Here is a 21,715-nt window from a genome sequence, read left to right on the forward strand (position 1 = left end):
CACCACCGCACCGAAGCACTCCCTCGAGGAGCCGCTACAGCTCGTAAGTAACAGCGAACAGTTACCTGTTGCGAGGGAGGACCGGCAGGGTGGCTGGTGCTGAGCGTGGTCTGAGTGCAGACGTGTGCAGACAGGCTTGCTTTTGGTGCAGCTTCAGCGCGCCAGCAGCACTTCCGCTGCACGGACGCGCTCCCAGTCCATTTAAATATCCCTCCATTATTAGGGTGATGAAATGAGGGGACGTGACCAAGTTTCGATGCTGATAGCGTGTGGCAGGAAAACAGTTGAACAACAGAAGAGAACAAACCAGGGTACAGCAATCCCCCTTACTTTAACCAGGCTACCCTGTTAAGGTAAGTTACTGGTAACTGAAAACAAACTAAATAAAAAGTGAGAAAACTAAAGCATGCAAGCAATAAAACAGGTGCTAAACCCACTAAAAGATTGTGTCCGATCCTACAGGAGCCAGGCACCTCCTGAAATGGCACCAAGGTGCCTACAAGGAAATAATATGGGCAGCTTAGAGTTTAAGAGTAAGCAGTAATACCTCTCAATCGGAGCTGCGCAGATGCGCTCCCAGTCCATTTAAAAATCCCTCCATTATTATCGTGATGAAATGAGGGGGCATTGCCAATTCTGAAGCTGATAGCATGTGGCTGGAAAACAGTTGGACAACAGAAGAGAACAAACCAGGGTCCAGCAACCCCCCCTTACCTTAACCAGGCTCCCCTATTAAGGTAAGTTACTGGTAACTTAAAACAAAGTAAATAAAAAATGAGAAAACTAAAACATACAAGCAATAAAACAGGTTTAAACCCGACTAAAAGATGGTGCCCAGTCCTACAGGAGCCAGTCACCTCCGAAATGGCGCCAATGTGCCTACAAGGAAAGAATATAAGCAGCGCAGAGTTCAAGAATAGACAGTAATACCTCTCTGTCAGAGACTTCTACACCTTTTAGCAGCACTGTGGCCTCGGCCGCATGGGTAAAACCAATGTCAACCTTAGTGTTCTTCTGGCAAGAAATCAATTTGTAAAGCACACCGCTGGCCAGTGTCATGGATCACAGGCGGTCCGCAGACTGTCGCTTCCACAAACACATTTGCTCCGTACTGCTACGCGGTGCAACAGATATTAGGCATGTCCATACGGAATGCGCTCCCACACATATGCACTCAGCAACATAATGCGGTGCATCTGATTCCCAGCAGATTGTTGATCCTGTGGCCCAAGCCTCCCTCCACCCTCCAGCTCATCCCACTATCCTATGCCTACAAATGTAAGATACACAGCCCTCCCCTTGGATACTAGGCAACATGTGGCTGAAGTCACACTTAGGAACCCAGGGAAGCAGGTGGGTGTAGGTAGAAGGATTAATTAGGAGGCAGTCATCAAATGGGGATTTGGCAGCCACTCGGGAAGTTCACCCACAGGATGCAGAGCAGAAGCTTGCTAAGGGCAAAAGTTGGTCACTCAAAATCAATCAATCAATCACGACATTTGTATAGCGCGCTACTCACCCGGAAGGGTCTCAAGGCGCTAGGGGGGAGGGGTACGTTACTGCTCGAACAGCCAGGTCTTGAGCTGCTTCCTGAAGGAGAGATGGTCTTGGGTTAGCCGAAGGTGGATGGGGAGGGAGTTCCAAGTCTTGGCTGCCAGGTAGGAGAAGGATCTTCCTCCGGCGGTGGCTCTGCGGATGCGTGGTACGGTGGCGAGGGCGTGGCTGGTCGATCGTAGCTGGGGGGTGGGCGTGTAGAAGGTCATGCGGTCGTTGAGGTACTTGGGGCCCAGGTCGTGGAGAGCCTTGTGTGCGTGGGTGAGGAGTCTGACTGAACGTGATTCTCTTGCTGACGGGGAGCCAGTGCAGGTCTCTCAGGTGTCCGGTGATGTGGCTTTGTCGGGGATGTCCAGGATGAGTCGTGCGGAGGCGTTCTGGATGCGTTGGAGTCTTTTTTGGAGTTTGGCTGTGGTTCCGGCATAGAGGGTGTTCCCGTAGTCCAGTCGGCTGGTGACGAGTGCCTGGGTAACGGTCTTCCTGGTTTCTGTGGGGATCCATCTGAAGATCTTGCGGAGCATGCGCAGGGTGTTGAAGCATGATGAGGAGACGGCGTTGACTTGTCTGGTCATCGAGAGGGAGGAGTCCAGGATGAAGCCCAGGTTCCGCGCGTGGTCCGTTGGTTTGGGAGTGGTGCCCAGGGCAGGGGACCACCAGGAATCGTCCCAGGCGGAGGGGGATGATCCCAGGATGAGGACTTCCATCTTGTCTGAGTTCAGTTTCATGCGGCTGTTCTTCATCCACTCGGCGACGTCTTTCATCCCTTCGTGTAGGCTGGCTCTGGCGGTGGCGGGGTCGTTGATGAGGGAGAGGATCAGTTGGGTGTCATCGGCGTAGGAGATGATGTTGAGGTTGTGTTGGCGTGCAATGGCTGCGAGGGGGCTCATGTAGACCTTGAAGAGGGTTGGGCTGAGTGATGATCCTTGTGGTACGCCGCAGATGACTTCGGTGGCCTCGGATCTGAACGGGGGGAGGCGGACTCTCTGGGTTCTTCCGGCGAGGAACGAGATGATCCACTCTCTTGGATTCCGATGTTGCTGAGGCACTGCACTAGGGTGCGGTGGCAGACAGTGTCGAACGCGGCAGAGAGGTCGAGGAGGATGAGGGCCGCTGTTTCCCCGTTGTCGATCAGGGATCTGATGTCGTCGGTGGCTGCGATCAGGGAAAAGGGTTCCACAAGGCCTTCCAGCACTAGCCTCGTTCTGTGAAGCACACGGGGTCACGCAGTCTCTTGACCTGCTACCGACTGATCTTGGGAGCATTCCTTCAGCTCGTTCAATCACTCTCTCTACCGAATCCCGAGCCGGGTAATACTACCTGGCAATACAGTGTCATCGAGGGCCGGGTGAGGAGATGGTTGTTGGTCCACTGCACTGAGAGCCAAAAAGGGAACAATCGATAAATGGGAAAGGAAGCAGGAGAGCCTCTCAGAAGGAGGCACCCCATCAGGTACAAGTGGATCAGAGTCATGCCAAAGCAATCCAGGCACAACGTCTGGTGCGTGTTGATACGGGTCACACCAGACTGTTCTGGACACACACAATAAAGAGCTGAAAATTCTGTACCTCCCTGGAAATAAAGCAGAACGTCCAGTGCCCATTGATATGGGTTGCACCAGACAATTCTGGCCACACACAAAGAAAAGTCGCAAAGGCCATACCTCCCTGGAAATGAGGCACAATGCCTAGGGTGCGGTGATACTGGTCACGCCAGAAAAGTCTGGTCACACACACACAGACGCAACTTTAGCAATTCCGCACAAGGTACAATGATGCACTACTACTGTTATTCCCCCACTTCCAAGGGTTACAACCTGTGAATCTGATACTGCACACAGTGAGCATGCAGTAGGGGTGTCGCACAAGAGAGATGCGTCACGATCGACGAAGCGGGCCATGCTGGATCCCACGACCAGTGAACAAGCTGACCACCAGCAAGACGCTTATGCATGTCGAGGTCCCTACTATCCAGGAGCCACATGCTTAAGACGTGAGCAAGACTTCTGGGGCTCCGCACAAGATAATCTGGTCTCCAAGCACAATTCTTAGTTTCATGCTCATGCTCTGCTACCAGCTGGGATCCAGCAGATGATGTGGGCATTTAAGAGGGCGCCGCTATCCAGGCAGCACAAGTAGATGATGTGGGTCCCTTAGAGATTTTGATGTCCATGAGTCCTCTGAAAGAATGGAAGGCAAGCCAAAAAGTTCTTGAAGAGCACACTTCAGGGTGTCACACAGCATCAGGTAGACATGCCAGCCACTGTTCAGTAAGGGTGCACGGTCCCTTTCAATGGCAGTCATTTTCCTTCTGCACAACAGATTCCTGTGGCAGTGTGCACTACTCAGTTCCAGGTTCTCCAGTCCTATGTCCCCACAAGTATATCTCTCCCGCTGAAGTATGGGAGCAGTAGTTATAATATAGTGTGCCTTTGAAGTGGGGGGGGGGGGGGGGGGTTCAGAGGGTTTCACTTTGAACCACAGATGTCTCCCCTAAATTTCAGTCCTGTCTTCCATGAGGCTGTGGAATGCAGATTTTAATCTTTAGTGGGGCTATGATCTGGTTCCCAGATGCCAAGTGTCAAAATCTCTTCCTCCAACCTATGCAGCCAGGACCTCCATTGGCAGAGGTCTGTCATTCTAGTTGCAGGCCCAGTGTTTTAAAGCTGTCGCTGGGGAATGCCCAGATGTGCTCCCCCACCCTCCAATATGGACTGGAATCAAGCTAAGAGGCACACAAAGAGATTTAGAGCCGAAAAATGCCCACTTTCTAGGCATTTTTAAGTAGTAATGACAACCCCACCTATACCTCAGGAAAGGTTTGTCATTGTGAATCCAATGATAGGAAACATGATGAGGCTGTTCCACTGCAATCCTCTATTACAGCTTGTTGTAATATCAACCATTTCCTGATGTTAGCCTATGGGAAGAGCAAACCTCATAGGTATCAAAAACACACATGTGTATTCCTCACTACCTGAGCAGGGAACACATGTGTACCTTCCCAAGCTTTCACCCACCACTCGCTTCATCCCTTAAGGCATACCCGCGGGGTGAGCTAGTGATAGTTAAAGGTCTTTTCAATATAGCTAGTGATTTAGAAAGGCCAGCCAGAGCAGAAGAGCAATTGCACACACACAGACTTCAATGGCAGGCTGGACACATCTTTTAAAACATCATTAGTGCCAGCGCACACTCCGGTCTGCGATGGCAGGCTGGTGACCTATTTTACAAACAGTAGGTATGCACCGCTCCCTAACATGGGTAGGAAGGGCGCACACACCTTCACATTGCATTTACAGTGGGAAAGTGCCACAGGCCCCAAAGCCACAAATAGAGAATCAACAAAAGCAGGGAGGTGTCCCATGGGGAGAGCCGAACCCCTAGGTAGGCAAAACCCACATAAGGGTTCTTCCCTGCCTGAGCAGTGAGCATACTGGCCAATCACCTACCCCAAGCTTCACCCCTCAAGGAATTGACCTATGGCCACTCTGATGGTAGTGAAAGGCCTCCTCAGGGTTGGCTAATGAGTGAGAAAGGCCAACCTGAGCATGATGCATATTTTGGCACAATCAGTGCTACATCCGACTACTAGCCAGTGCAGTACCCACCCTGGGAATGGGGTATAACTTTTTAGAGGTCACTCACAGGTACGACACCTAAACCAATCAAGTAAGCACCCCTTCCTGGCATGTATAGGGAGGGTGTACGTGCTTTCCCACTGCATTACTGTGGGGAAGTGCCCAGAGCCATAAGGTCATGAAAAGAGAGTCAGTAAAAAGTAGCACAAAAAGCAAAAAGCTTTAGTGAAATCCCCTAAGAAGGGCCATGTCCAGCAATGTTCAACAAAAAAATAGTATAGTTATAATAAGGATCTCTTTTTTATCTGTAATAAGGTTCAGTTTAACCCTGCCTATACACAGTCACGGCCGGCATGGCTGGCGGGTGGTGGTGTGGGAGTTAATTTAATAATTAGAATTTAAAAAAATTAACTAACCTTACTGCCGGCCACGTCCTGCGTCTTCTCTGCTCCTGCTCTCCTGCCTTCGGCAGGAACAGGAAGCAGGCAGCCAGGCTCCCTCCCCATAGCCAATCAAGCAGCGTTGTGATTGGTCGGGACGCCACCTAGCCAGGGGCTTATGGGGAGGCCATGTTCTCCATGCAAGCTGCTTGCAGCCTGCATGGAGAAGGGGTGAGTGCGCATGACTGGTTTGGACGGCTCCAGAGGGCCGACCAAACAGTCTTTGTGCACTCAGGATTGGGCACACCACTCCTCCCCTGCCATCAGAGCAGCCCCACCCGCCCGCAACCAACCATAACTGAAAGTCATTACCCTTTTATGTTTCTGTTTCTCGCACTGCGAGAAAGCAGTAGGGCAACGCTCCTCCGCCCTAGTGGAGGAGCCGCCCTGCCTATACACTTCCATATAAATCTCCTAATTTGCTTGAAAGAGGATGGTTATTGTCTAAGTACGCTAACATTTGTGTATCATAGGTTCTGAATCTTTTTGCATTCAGAGCATTAGCTCTGATAGATATACACTAACATTTGTGTATCATAGGCTCTGAATCTTTTTGCATTCAGATCATTAGCTCAGATAGATATTAAAAAGGCGTGGAGGAAAAAGAGTACCCCAAGGTATTCCAAAATTAATGGGTAAGGCTTGAGCTTTAAAAGAACCTAATCTAACAGATTGTGTGCAGTCAATCCCTTCTGCTGTGACATGGTCTAATAATATGGCATGATCAACTGTGTTGAAGGCTGCAGAAAGGTCTGATAAAACCGGAGCATTTACATGCCCAATATATATATCGATCCTCAAATCATCCATAATTACATGGAGAGGAGACTCCATGCCGTGCAATGATTTAACACCTACCTGCATCCTGTTTAAGCAATTATTGTATGGAAGGTGTCACTGAGTCACATGTTTCTCCAAATATTTTGCAGCGAGAAGCAGCAACGATATTGGGTGGAACTTTTTTATTACAGCAAGGTCAGATCCAGCCTTTTTAAAATTACTATATTTATCTCAGAATGGATTGATACTACAATGTTTTTTAGGTCTCGTGAGCCAAAGGCTCGAAGAGACATTTTATATCTGGGCTTTTTCAAAGTGCTGCCGTGGCCTAAAGCTACAGTGCACGTGAACGTGCACGCGCGCAGCGCCATGTGTCTTTCCTCCGTAGCGATCGTAATCACGATCACTTTCACTTTCGCGGCCGCGTTTCCAAAGCTTGTTTTCCTTATCTTGGAGCATTTCTCGGCAAGTCACCAGGACATAAATGGCAGAGCTACAGAATAACTTCACTCTTCCATCGAAAGTAAGCTCATTCTAAACAAGAGACTGTTTTCTTGTTTGCAGCCATTTCTACTCTCTAATTATGAGTCGCTTCATAAGGATGGATGAGGGCGCTTTTAGAAGTATGAAAACAGACGACTGAAATTACCAAAAATGCCACTGGCTTTTATTTTTTCATTAACTTGCTGCTAACCTTTTCACTTTTCAAAGTGACAATTCTCAGCTTTATCCTAGAAGTGCACTTGCTGTTAATGATAACCCGGTTAACAACAAATAAAGTGGAGCAGACTTACACATCACAGTCTTACACCTACGATTTGTCTAGATCTGTTTTTTAAGAATGCTCAAATTCCGAGGGGTGCGTTAGAAATGTAGGAAGATCATTTTCCAGGCCCCGAATCGTACCCCTGCAGCTTGTGTACCGTGTCAAGAACCCACACGGTCAGTGCAGGAGTTATTTTTCACGGTTTGATTTTTTTCCACCTGGTTAACAATTTTGCGCGGGGAGAATTCTCTCTCCTGAAGCCGCATAAAAATAAGTCGTATGTATAAAATATTTTCTCTCATTCTTACACCAATGTTTTTCGTAACTGAAGTGTGCATTTACGGAAGGAAAAGCCATTAAGATGATCTGTGAATACGCACACACTTGCATTTTGAATGGGTGCCATAGATTTTCAGGGGTCACCCCTCAGATCTCCAGGGGACTCCTATCCTCCCACCCACACATTACATTTACGGCTGCGGAAAAAACAACCCACCCGGTGGAGTTTTCACAGCTGTGTGCGCTGAGGGGTGCAGGTATCCACCACGAACCCCGCTTCTCTTACCTGAAAGCTCTCCTTTTCAGGGAGACACTTTGCGCCCTCCTAATTTCCCTTTGGTGGTGACACTGTTTTGTGAATCCGGCCCACAGGGAAGGAGCAGGTGAAGTACAGGTAGGAAGCATCTTTCGCTCCCACTTCCCATCACACTCGAGCTCGGCATCTGGCACACCCGCTGCTTCAGACAACAGTACCAGGCGTCAGCTGGCACACACATTCTGCAATGGGACTGGACAGCGCTGTGCTCAGTAACACCCACAGGTAAGCATCAAACTGTACAGCTAAAGAGGCGCGAGGCAAGAGATGAACAATAAATGTGTTACTTGCTGTCATTTCATTTCCCATGGCATTGCTGGGCTGTGCCTTTTTGAACTCTGCTTGCACTGTGCTATCACAGCTCTTGTGTTATTCATGATTCAACGGCTCATCCTGCGCAGGTAAACATTTGTGGGGCTGGGCTTGTCCTCATGGGTCTATGGGTCATGGATGGATCGTACATTGCACATGAGTCATGACCCCAGGGCTAGTCGTTCATGCGAGGGTCCCTGGCAGTAAGAAGCATTCGGCCTCTGGGCAGCGAGGTGGCACCAGCACCTCTGCAGAAGGCGGCACTGCCACATGCTGATCTACATCTGTGCCTCCCAGGGGTGCTGGAACAATGTCAGAGTGGGGGGTGGGGGCTGCCATCGGCGTTACATCACTGAAGCCGTAAAGATTGTGAACATTCCAGGCGTCACACAGTGAACACGTGCGGCCCTTGTGTTTAGCGGGACAGTGGTCAGGGGGTAGTAAGTAGGTGCTGGCGCTCCTTCGAGAACACTCTCACAGATATCTCACTAAAGCATGGCAGCGCCACGTCATTACAGAGGACACATCTTCTATTGAACTGGCCACTACATTTGCGCAGTCACACCGTTTTTTTTCTGATAAAGAGGTCACAATCTATAATGTATGGAAATTGGGTTTAGGAAATAAGTATGCCTTCATTTCTATTGATTGTATCAACATCTTTGTTTTCATTACACTTCAGAATTGCACGAAAGATGCATCATTTGAGCTCACCGCACTGCTGTGAAAGTCTGAAGCATTTATGTTTTAGTATGTGATAGAAAAATGACAAACACACACATGCATTTACACACACATATGAACATATACAAACACACACAGACATGCATAAACATATGCATATACATGCACACCAACACACCAACCCCACATACACATATAAACAAGCACGCACACCAACATACTCAAACACATATACATACACACAAACATGCATACACAGACATAGGTATACACACAAACATGTGTACACATCCATGAAGACAAATGAACACAATGACACACCCATACTTGCACACCAACACACACATGCATACACAAACATATACACATACAAACACACACACATGCATACACACAGATATATAAATATAGACACACACACTATGCACACACACGCATCTCCCATACTGTCTCAGGGGAAGAGTTGGTGTCAGCTGTCTCCTAGAGGGAGATCTCGCATGAGACAGTAAGACTCAGAGACATGTGGCGGTGGGGAGAGACAGACATGCCTCCCTTTCATTGTGTTGTTGCAAGATGGGGACTATCTTCTGCCACTGGTGCATTCAGATAAGCGGCAGGAAGTTCGTCGGACACATGCACTGGTTTCAATTTCGAGAAAGTGGGGTGAACGTTTCACAGATCGGGAGTGTGTGTCAACACGTGTTTCTCCTTCACGGCAAGGCCAATCAGTACATTTTGTTTAACCGTGTGGTCATGAATCCTTTAATTGCATAAGTGAGCGGGTATGGATGTAAACAAAAATTTAACACTAATACCACATTTTCTGTCACTCTTGTGAACAGGTTTGCTGTGAATGTATGAATGAGAATGGCGTTTTAGAAAACATTGCATGGAAAAGGGTCAACATGGTGTATACGTGTTTTAGGGTTTTTTTTTTATTTTATTTATTTTTTATAACATGGTTAACGTCATGATATACCGGATTCGGATGCTTCATTGCAGATCAGTTGTTTGGCCCGTGGTTATTTACGAGTTTGGAAAATACTTTTGTATTGTTTCGATTCTTTTTGTATCTGCCCTATCTATTGGCTGCGTCCTTACTCTCTCTCATCTTCTCTCTCCACCTCTTTGCTACATGTTCTCTCGTAATGTTTTCAGTTTCCCCAACTCTCCTCTTTACTCTCTCTAATTCTTTTTTTTCTCCTTTTCTGTCTCTGTCCCTTCTCTCCTCTTTCTCTCCCCACCTGTCCCTTCTCTAACCCCACTCCTCTTCCTCTGCCCGCCCCCCCATCCCTCTCTCTCGCAGTACTGCAGCATAGGCAGCACCAGGTCTCTGATGCCTTCTCAGTGTTGGCCCTGGGGGTGGATGAGGTAAGTCAGCCCCCCAAGTGAATCCCATTATCAACAGATAGTGAACCTCTATTTACATACAAGTACGGAGCGGTCTCGGGTGACGGCTGATGCGAACAGTGATCTGCTCTCTGTCCCGGCAGGGCCTGTGGGGTGGGGGCGTTACCTTACACTAGGAGAGGAAGTAAAAGTGATATCCTCCCCTCCCCCCCAGTCCACCACTGTCTCTCCTCATCCTCCACCCCTCTCTCTCTCCTCCACTTCTGAATCCCTTTCATCTCAGTCTCTCCTTACCCTCCACCTCGGTCTCTCCTTACCCTCCACCTCGGTCTCTCCTTACCCTCCACCATGGTCTCTCCTCACTCTCCACATTGGTCTCTCCTCACCCTCCATGTGTCTCTCCTCACCCTCCACACGTCTCTCCTCACCCTCCACACGTCTCTCCTCACCCTCCACGTGTCTCTCCTCACCCTCCACACGTGTCTTCGTCGGACACATGCACTGGTTTCAATTTAGAGAAAGTGGGGTGAACGTTTCACAGATCGGGAGTGTGTGTCAACACGTGTTTCTCCTTCACGGCAAGGCCAATCAGTACATTTTGTTTAACCGTGTGGTCATGAATCCTTTAATTGCATAAGTGAGCGGGTATGGATGTAAACAAAAATTTAACACTAATACCACATTTTCTGTCACTCTTGTGAACAGGTTTGCTGTGAATGTATGAATGAGATTGGCGTTTTAGAATACATTGCATGGAAAAGGGGCAACATGGTGTATACGTGTTTTTGGGTGTTTTTTTTATTTTATTTATTTTTTATAACATGGTTAACGTCATGATATACCGGATTCGGATGCTTCATTGCAGATCAGTTGTTTGGCCCGTGGTTATTTACGAGTTTGGAAAATACTTTTGTATTGTTTCGATTCTTTTTGTATCTGCCCTATCTATTGGCTGCGTCCTTACTCTCTCCCATCTTCTCTCTCCACCTCTTTGCTACATGTTCTCTCGTAATGTTTTCATTTTCCCCAACTCTCCTCTTTACTCTCTCTAATTCTTTTTTTGCTCCTTTTCTGTCTCTGTCCCTTCTCTCCTCTTTCTCTCCCCACCTGTCCCTTCTCTAACCCCACTCCTCTTCCTCTGCCCGCCCCCCCATCCCTCTCTCTCGCAGTACTGCAGCATAGGCAGCACCAGGTCTCTGATGCCTTCTCAGTGTTGGCCCTGGGGGTGGAGGAGGTAAGTCAGCCCCCCAAGTGAATCCCATTATCAACAGATAGTGAACCTCTATTTACATACAAGTACGGAGCGGTCTCGGGTGACGGCTGATGCGAACAGTGATCTGCTCTCTGTCCCGGCAGGGCCTGTGGGGTGGGGGCGTTACCTTACACTAGGAGAGGAAGTAAAAGTGATATCCTCCCCTCCCCCCCAGTCCACCACTGTCTCTCCTCATCCTCCACCCCTCTCTCTCTCCTCCACTTCTGAATCCCTTTCATCTCAGTCTCTCCTTACCCTCCACCTCGGTCTCTCCTTACCCTCCACCTCGGTCTCTCCTTACCCTCCACCACGGTCTCTCCTCACTCTCCACATTGGTCTCTCCTCACCCTCCATGTGTCTCTCCTCACCCTCCACACGTCTCTCCTCACCCTCCACACGTGTCTCCTCACCCTCCACGTGTCTCTCCTCACCCTCCACACGTGTCTCTCCTCACCCTCCACACGTGTCTCTCCTCACCCTCCACACGTGTCTCTGCTCACCCTCCACACGTGTCTCTGCTCACCCTCCACATGTGTCTCTGCTCACCCTCCACACGTGTCTCTGCTCACCCTCCACGTGTCTCTCCTCACCCTCCACACGTCTCTCCTCACCCTCCACATGTCTCTCCTCACCCTCCACATGTCTCTACTCACCCTCCACACGTCTCTCTCCTCACCCTCCGGGTCGCTCCTCACCCTCCACGTCTCTCCTCACCCTCCACGTCTCTCCTCACCCTCCACGTCTCTCCTCACCCTCCACGTGTCTCTCCTCACCCTCCACGTGTCTCTCCTCACACTCCACGTGTCTCTCCTCACACTCCACGTGTCTCTCCTCACCCTCCACGTGTCTCTCCTCACCCTCCACACGTGTCTCGCCTCACCCTCCACACGTGTCTCTCCTCACTCTCCACACATCTCTCCTCACCCTCCACACGTGTCTCTCCTCACCCTCTGCTGCACGCCGCTGCATGTCACAGTGCTGCATGCCTCACACTGCTGCACGCCGCACACTGCCGCACGCCGCACACTGCTGCACGCCGCACACTGCTGCATGCCGCACACTGCTGCACGCGGCACACTGCTGCACTCCACACACTGCTTTTATGCGAGTTTATGCTACTGACATTGTAAATGACAATGCCTTTTATTTGTTTTAAAACCAAAACATAAATAAAAGGCATTGTAATTTTACAAGGCTAATAGCTCAAACTCTTATAAACGCGAGACATATTGCATTGCAAATGCTTGTTTCTAAAAGTAGCTGCTACACCTCATAAGCGCACGCTGATAACCACAATGAACATTTTCAAGAATGCTCATCTTCAACAGTAGGGATGTGACTCGGTACAATAGTACAAACCTTTTATTTCAAGGGTAGTGGCTTAAAGCTAATGCTGGTAATTACTGAAATGTGCAGCTCTAGGCGCAGCTTTTTGGTTCTAGAGGGTGCTTTAGTATACATCGAGTGAGCAGCTCACGAAGTTCGCAAGTCAACTCATCCATTCGAAGACAGAGGGGCATGAAACGAGGACACTCAATTAGATGTTTGCAGGGCCCTGTGGACTGCAGGATGTGCACGTTCAGCTGCTAATCTTTGATGACAGGTCGCATTTGGCTGGAGATCTACCTTACCCAAGCCTCTAAAAACAGATAAAACATTGCTACATTTTACCTGCTGATTTGTCCATTAGGCAGTAGTCGGGAGAATTCTCAAAATACACTAGGTCATTTCTTGTTGCTTTTCTGAAGTTCTTGTTGGCCTCCATAAAACCCGTCCCATCTTGGTTCATTGTCACTTGGATGGCTGTGTTATATTTTTTCCTAAGGAAATCTCCTGTTTTCTGAAAATCAGACATACTCGACCAACAAGTCCTTAGCGAGCAAGATCCGCTGACGCCGTGACACTTGCATTCCAGCTTCATGAAACGTTTTACCGCCTAAAGTGGAAGAAAGGAAATAGCTTTAAAATGTCTTTGTTTTTTCTGCATGTAATATGAATACAATGTAGATTTACTTTGAGAATTCAGACGGTCAGCTATTTCAACCTCGAATTTAACACCTTGATAAAACAGCCCACGACAAGCTAAATCTCAAACTGTATTGTACCTATGGAGGTACATACATTTATCACAAAATGGCAAGTTGTACCTTTCACTCCTCTTCCTGCCATTACTCTCATAGGCGCTGTGACCTACAAGAGAATAAGGACAATCCTATAGCCACTAATGAACAGCAAAATGCTTCCCACTTAGTCCACACTGCTATTTAACACTCATCAAACTTAGCACTGCCTCGCCAACCTTGTACCATTGTACCTGTCAGGGAATGAACAGTGGCATACCTAGACCTATGGCCCCTGCATTTGACGCCTTCCCCCTTGTGTAAGAGCGGGGGAGGGGGGGTACAGACCGCCCTCCCACTGCCCCCCACTTGCTACTCCACTGGGAATGAAGTGCTTATAATTAAAAATGTAATGAAACTGAAATATATTGTAGAGAATGAGTACAGGAATTAAGACGCTAAGTTCATAAGGTATATCCAGGCGTCTTCTTTATTGTGAGATCGTGAGGGCGGAGTACACATGTTCACGGGTCACCTCGTGCTTCCCTTCTCTGCCCTTATTTCCCTTTTCTTCCCCTTGTATCTTCATGGGCCCACCCTATGTCCACATTTTTCTCCAGGGTACTTTCTTTCCTGGCCTCAGTGTCCGGTGGAGAAATGCAGTGCTAGCCTATGTGATCTATTGTCCTTCATCTAGCTCCATTTCATCAATGTGAAAGGGACAAGAAGTCAGCTAACAAGGCAAAGGTACATGTTTGTATAGTGTAAAAATATCTAAACATATTGAAGTGGCAACTTTATTCAAGCAGCTATTAATGTCAGAACAAGTGGTCCAGCTAAAAGTCTTCTTAATCATAAGATGGACACTTTTGGACTGTTGCCCAATGATCACATGAAGCCAGTTTGCTTGCCCGTGTGCTGCATGGCGTGCATGTGCAGGTCTGTGGTATTCCTGTTTTGACCTACTACATAATTCCTGATGCTCTGTGTATTTGACCATCCACATGCTGTCAGTTGGGAGCTTGTAAAGGGGCTGAGCAGATGCCACCATTGGTCACAGTAGAGCTTGACTTGCTTGGTGGAACTACTAAGATGGAACTGAAGTAAGTAGTAACTGAAGGTATCAGTTGTGTGCATCACACTCAGATGTTTAGCTATTTCTTTCAAAGTTATAAATTATAATATAATGTCTATGGTACAATGGAATATTGTCATAATTTTGGGCTCACCCCCTACATTCTCTCAAATCTCATGAATGTTGAAAATTGCACTGTTTTTCAAAGAGTAAATACTTTGCTGATAAACACAATCATACCACTAGCACAGTATCGCTCAGCTTAAAGGCTTCCTCAACCTTGAGTAGTCTATCGATAATAGGGACCAGAGGTACAGTAAGTGAAGATATTACATTTTGACACATTTTCCTGGCAAAAACCGTCAAGGAGCTCGTTAGTCAAGGTCTGATTTCACAGTTTGAGGCTGGGGTAGAAGACATGATAGATGATCCTGAGAGGGACCTCCCCCCTGACTCCCGGCGCCTCCTCCCCTGTCTTTGCCGCTGGGGTAGGTCTGAAGCAGAATCTCGGAGAGCCCGCAGGAAACTCCGAGCCCAGCTTCCTTCATCCTTTACTGCACCCCGGCGCCCGCGCCCCGCTCCTCCGGCACCATGCTGAAGGTCATCGTGGAAAGCGCCAGCAACATCCCCAGGACCAAACTGGGGAAGCCGGACCCCGTCACCAGCATTGTCTTCAAAGTTGAGGGAACTGTGGAGGAAGCTTCTCAGAAGCACTGGATATGACTCCACGCGACTCAGAGAGCGGGAGTTTTTGAAAACTGCAAAACCTACTTGTTGTGTGGGGAACGGACCTTGCCAGGGGCCGCGTGTGTACAGGACCATTGTAGCCATGAGGGGAACGGCCTCTTCAACTACATCACCCAGCATCCTAAGCCCAAGGCGCACGCCGGTGACGGTGCACGGCAGCGCCAGCACCAGATAAAGCGTCTCCGGGCGCCCCGCAGCGCGGGACGTGCCTCAGAGAGGGGGAGTTTTTGAAAACTGCAAAACCTACTTGTTGTGTGGGGAATGGACCTTGCCAGGGGCCGCGTGTGTACAGGACCATTGTAGCCATGAGGGGAACGGCCTCTTCAACTACATCACCCATCATCCTAAGCCCAAGGCGCACGCCGGTGACGGTGCACGGCAGCGCCAGCACCAGATAAAGCGTCTCCGGGCGCCCCGCAGCGCGGGACGCGCCTCAGAGAGCGGGAGTTTTTGAAAACTGCAAAACCTACTTGTTGTGTGGGGAACGGACCTTGCCAGGGGCCGCGTGTGTACAGGACCATTGTAGCCGTGAGGGGAACGGCCTCATCAACTACATCACCCAGCATCCTAAGCCCCAGGCGCACGCTGGTGACGGCACACGGCAGCGCCAGCACCAGATAAAGCGTCTCCGGGTGCCCCACAGCGCGGGACGCGCCTCAGAGAGCGGGAGTTTTTGAAAACTGCAAAACCGACTTGTTGTGTGGGGAATGGACCTTGCCAGGGGCCGCGTGTGTACAGGACCATTGTAGCCGTGAGGGGAACGGCCTCTTCAACTACATCACCCAGCATCTTAAGCCCAGGCGCACGCCGGTGACGGCGCACGGCAGCGCCAGCACCAGCACCAGATAAAGCGTCTCCGGGCGCCCCACAGCGCGGGACGCACGCGGGCAGCGCCCGGGCGAAGCCCAGGCCAAGGGCGGGCCCGTCCGCGCCCGTCAGAGGCCGAAGGAGGTCGGGTCAGGCCACCCCCTCTAAAATCTCCATAATGGGTAAGCGCAAACAAGCAGCGTCTATGGAAGGGAATGGGAAGAAAGCGAAGGTCCCCAGAAAATCTGATTGCATAATTTCTTATCTGTCTTCTGCTGTTGGGGTGCTATCCAAGGAAATTGCTAATGCTGAACAGGAACTTGGTTTGGTAAATCCTATTCTGCCCTGTGAAACCAGTGACTGTGTGCCAGTACCCAGCATACCTCTGGAACCTGTGGTGGTTGTGTCCAGTCCACCTATAGGAAGGGAGTCTGTTTTATTTTCCCAGGGTTTGGCTGATCAACGGGAGCAACAGGCCCATGGCAATGCAGGACCTGCGAGGAACTGCAATAAGAAGATCTCGAAACGACCTAAACCCCTAAAAGCTGCCCTGTCTACCGAAGGGCAATTAGGGACCCTTACGGTGGACCTATTAGAAGACATAATTACCTCACGAATAGAACTTTTACTGGTGGGCATAGCTAAAGACATTGTTGAGACTCTGAATGCCTGCGTGGCCGATTTGCTTAAAAAATGTACCAGTTTGGTAGCCTCCATTAAAGAGTTTAGTTTACACCAAGTGGGGGCTAGTGAGGCTATGCATAGTCAAACTAGGTCAGAGAGGGGCACGGGTGTTTCTTCTGGGCCAATGATTCAATCATGTTCTCAAGGGTCGGGTAATACCTCTGGTAGGGGAAAGAGCATGGATCCACTCCCTCCCACTGTGCAGCCGTTATTAGCTAATCATACCTATGGTAATATGTCGCTGGCGGCTAGTAATGACGCACCCCAGTCCTTGGGAAGCAGTGTGAAGCACACTAGGGACAGTTTAGTTACCCTTGACCTTCCCCCGGAATCGGACCCCTTGGTGGCTGTTTTTGTCGGGGTACCTCCGCTCCGTGAGGGTGCGTTGGAATCTACGTATGACTTATTGAGGAACACTAGATCTTGGTGCTTAGCCTCCAGTTGTGGCGGCCTGGATATCTCCCCTAACATTATTATGGCGAGAAAGGTGGGGTGGGTTGGGAGGCGGCCGAAGCGGCTTGTGGGTGATTGTGTAATCGTTAACTTTAACAGACCGAATATTGCAGATAGATTGTTTTGGGATGGGTCTGAGGTAGGGCATGGGGGAATTAGATCAGTTCCCCTAGGGTTTTTTTACCCACCCCCATCTAAACTCTTATCCGGTCTACACAGTCACCGGGCTGAAGCCCGTATTGTTAAAAACATTCCTACCATACCCCTGAGGCAACACCTCCGTCTAGACTGCCCTATCAGGCGGGGTGTCAAAGTTCTGGGGTTTCGTTAATGCCTGGAGATTGTCAGCTTCCTAATAATGTTTTGTTGCCCCGTCCTTCTAACTTGATTTTGAACAACTATTATACCCCACTGTCAAATTTGGAAGATAATGATTGACTGACAAACTCGGCTCAGCTACCTGATTTTTGTATTGAAAAGCCGGTTGGAGGGGCCAGTTCTAAATTAATTAGCTGGAACGTGGCCGGGACCAGAGCCAAAAGAGAGGATGCGTCCTGGCTCGATTTCCTAGGCAAATATGACATTATTGCCATGCAGGAAACTTGGGACCCCTCCAGTAATTTTTTTCTGGATGGTTATTCTAGTTTTGTGGTACTAGCAGTTAGGGGTGGTGCAGGACGAGCGAAAGGGGGCCTAATATTCCTTTTTGCACTCCGTTTGGTGGGCACATTCACCCGCTTGGTGTCTGGTTCCAATAACTTTCTTTGTGTTGAATGGTTCGTTTCCCACTCTTTGAAAGTTTTATTGATTAATTTTCATAACTCAAGGGACTGTGTTGATTTTAATCAACATGTGATCGCCCTGCAAATTTTTATGTTAGAATACAGTCAAAAACAAAACACTGGTTTCGAGATCGTCCTTATGGGCGATTTTAATGTTCATTCTTGTATTGGGGAGTGTTATCTGAGGTCCCATGAAGCTCCTGAGGGGCCCTCAGGTGCTGTGGTGCCCCATTTTGAGCATACTAAGCAGGGGGAGGCCCTTGAGGTTTTCCTTGCCACCACCAATATTTTTTAGTCTAATCTTATAGAGGTTGGGGACAGGGCTATTACGTTTAAAGGTTCTACCTTGGGATCAGTAATAGATTACATTTTTATGTCTTCTGGTGCCTTAGCTAGGGCTATAGCTCACAAAGTTGTCCCGTCTGCCCACTGTGATTATAACCCGGTATTTCTGGAGCTGGTTTTGCCGGAGAGTCCGGGTGGTTTGCTCCAGGACTGTCAAAGAGATCTTCCCCTGATTGTGAAAGATCAGGGTCGCAGGGTCAAATGGGCTATGGTGGTCCCTGCAACCTTTCAGGAGGAGCTTTGTGCTAAAATTGTTGGGCCCTGGGCCATTTGCCTCAATGATAACTCGACTGCAGAGGAGGTGGTGAAGGCCCTTGAGGCTATTTGTGCACAGATCTCCAGGGATTTGACCTTGACTTCCACCAATACTCGCCGAGGTAGTAACCCCCCTAGATGGTTTGCCGGGAGCTGCTCTAGGGCCCACAGGATTTTGTTTGAGGCGTTAAAAAGCAGCCCTAGGGATAAGGGGGCAATTGCAGCAGCGAGAAGGGCTTATAAAGAGGCCATTGCCAAAAGGAAAAAGTCAATAAAACTAGAAGCCTGGGACAATCTTTTATCCATTGATGTCCTTCGGGACAGTGGGAAGTTTTGGGCTACAATTAACCACCCTTTTTTTTCGGGCTCCGTGGGCACTGCCCAGGACTGTATAATCCCGGATGAGCAATGGTATGACCATTTTAGCAAAATTTATGGGGCAGGTGGTTTAAGTCCCGCTGGTGGTACCACCTCTTTAGTACCCCATTCCCTGCCCTGTTTATTTTTTGATCTGATGGACGTGGAGAGAGCCATAAAAGACTCTGCCAGTAATAAGGCGCCGGGCCCTGACGGAGTGCCAGCAGATCTATATGGCTACTCGCCTAGTCTACGGGCAAAGATTTTAGTCAATGTTTTTAATGCTGTTTCAAGCTATAGGTTCCCTGCTTCGTGGGCTATGGCACTAATTATTCCAATTTTTAAAAAGGGCCAACGTGGTGATCCTTCCTGCTATAGACCCATTTCCCTGTTAGACTCTGCGGTTAAGATCTTGGGCAGGGTCTTACTCCATAAACTCAGGGATGCCTTAGACAGTCAGGGCATTTTGTCTAATTTGCAATATGGGTTTAGAGCTAATAGGGGGACACTGGATCAATGTCTAAACCTACAGCTTTTGATTAGTAAATACACGGTGGCGAAGGACGGGTCCCTTTTCATGGCTTTTATGGACCTGTCCTCTGCTTTCGATCTGGTTAATTGGTGTAAGTTATGGGCCATCATGACGGAACTAGGTATTGATCCTCCTTTAGTAAGTTTTTTAGCAGCACTACATCAGGATTTCTCTGCCTCAGTGAGGGTCACTCAGGATGGGAAATGCACTAGGCACTTTAGGTCAGAGAGAGGGGTGAGGCAGGGGTGTATCCTTGCCCCACTCCTCTTTACTATTTATATTAACGACCTGGAAAGGTCCCTGGGGTCCCGAGAGCAGACGCGCCACGTGTGGGGGAACTGGTTGTACCAGTTCTTCTATACGCGGACGACGCTGTCCTGTTGGCCCGCACTGCTGTGGGGCTCCAGAGATTGTTGGATGCCTTTGGTGCCTTTATGGCCGCTTTAGACCTTAGGGTAAATATAAAGAAATCCCATTTTATGGTGGTAGGGAAACAGAGCAAAAAGACTAAATCTAGATCTTTATTTTATAATGGGGAAGAGATTACCAGAGTAAAGGTTTTTTGTTATTTGGGAGTTCTCTTCGATGAGAATGGTACCTGGGGACCGCAAATTAAGCACAAACGTAACTCTGTAGCAAGGTCTACCTCAGCGCTGTTGAGTTTTGCTAAAAGGCAGGGGGCAAGACCAACGGAGGCCCTGCTGAAAGTTTATACCTCGAAAAGCCTGGCTATCGCCACCTATGGCGCGGCTTTGTGGGGTTATGTTACGCAGGATTTGATTCAAGTAGTTGAAAATAGATTCCTGCGACATTTGCTTTCTGTTCCCCAATCGACTCCTGTTTTCTCTATTCATGCGGAGGTTGGTTTGGGTTATGTCACGGACAAGCTTAAGATGGCCCCATTGCTGTGTTGGGTGAAAACCTGGTTAAATCAGGAAATCACTCTTAACCATCTGATCCTTAATGACATTCTAGCCTTGGATAATGTTAAAAGAAGACCTTGGCTGGAGTACGTCAGAGCGGCGTTCTCTCGCCTTGGGCGCCCTGAGCTTTTTTCGTCTCCATCACATATTGTCAAGGCAGACATTGCTTGGATTAAGTAGTCTTTTCAAGACAGGGTAAAATTGGATCGTGAGGAGTGTGAACTTCTAAAACCCTGTGTTAGAGCGCATTTCATGCTCCTTTTATCTCCCTCGTTGGAACCCTATTTAAGTATTGTCTCCAATCCATACCATAGATTTTTATTGTTGAGATTTAGATTTGGTCTCATCCACCACTCACTTGGTTTCTATCCATCCTGGGGCAGGCCTGAATGTAGTATGCCATGCCACTGTGATGATTTTTCATCCCAAGACACTATGCACTTTATTATGTTCTGCGAGTTCTACTCTGTAAGCCGCAAAAAATATCTGCTCCCAATTTTGAAGGAAGCCGGCTTTTTACAAGTTAGACCTGCATTCTTATTTCTCCAGCAGCTGAGTAGTACTCGTATTATATTCAGTGTGGCTAATTTCCTGGTGGCTGCTATGGTAATCAGTGAGCAACTTTTTTTTAATGTTTGCCTTTTATGTATGGCATTTTTAACTGTGCAGATTTGCTGTAATCATATTGGTTTATTTTATGTTTTGGATCGTTTTCTTGATTTTTGTATGAAATTTGTACTTTTATGATTTTAATTAATCGAATAAAGTGTTTTGACTGACTGACTGACTGACATGATAGATGGTTCTGGATGAGCTCTTTTCGATTTGACATTCCAGTCCAGTGTCTTCCTCTTGCCCCCTCTGTTATTGGTGGCCTCAGAGTTACTTGAGTTAGTTGGGCACACTGGTGGTTGGTCTTGCACCATGATATCATCGCAGCCCTCAGTAGTCGCAGCAGTCAAGGTTAGAGCTCCTGTGGAAGTTGCCAACTGGTCAGGACACAAGGCAGGTGGAGGAGGAACGGTGCTGGGGGGGACAATCTTTCGGTGCATGACACTCAGGGAGATCTTGCAAAGCCGATTTCCCTGCTAATGACCCCCACTGCACATTACAACAAGTTTTTTAAGGTGGAACCAGAGGTAGGTTTCCCAGGGGCAGGAGCAGCCTTCCATTTCCCCATTGACACTCGAAGAAGAGCTCAGGGTGCAAAATGGGAGGCAATAGCACAGGGGCCCAACAAATCAAAGGACTGTGAGTAACAGCAAGTAAAACAGTACCTTTTTTGTGGCAAATGTAATGGGGGTGGCCCAGGTTTCATCCGGGTGTGGCCCAGGTGTGTACCGCGCTGTGGGACTCAAGGAATAATTTATGCACCTCTGGGCACA

General features: G+C 48.6%; 1 protein-coding gene across 1 annotated transcript in view; it reads right to left on the minus strand.

The window, feature by feature from the left end:
* The window catches only part of LOC146870158 (protein Wnt-2b-A-like), an 873,677-nt gene that overhangs the window by 111,778 nt on the left and 740,184 nt on the right, over positions 1-21,715 (minus strand). Inside the window, exon 4 of the mRNA XM_085629181.1 lies at positions 12,982-13,246. Within this exon, the coding sequence (XP_085485307.1) occupies positions 12,982-13,246 (265 nt within the window). The remainder of the gene's footprint in view (positions 1-12,981; positions 13,247-21,715) is intronic.

Source organism: Triturus cristatus, chromosome 1_1 (genome assembly GCF_964204655.1).
Source record: "Triturus cristatus chromosome 1_1, aTriCri1.1, whole genome shotgun sequence".
Taxonomy (NCBI): Eukaryota; Metazoa; Chordata; class Amphibia; order Caudata; family Salamandridae; genus Triturus; species Triturus cristatus.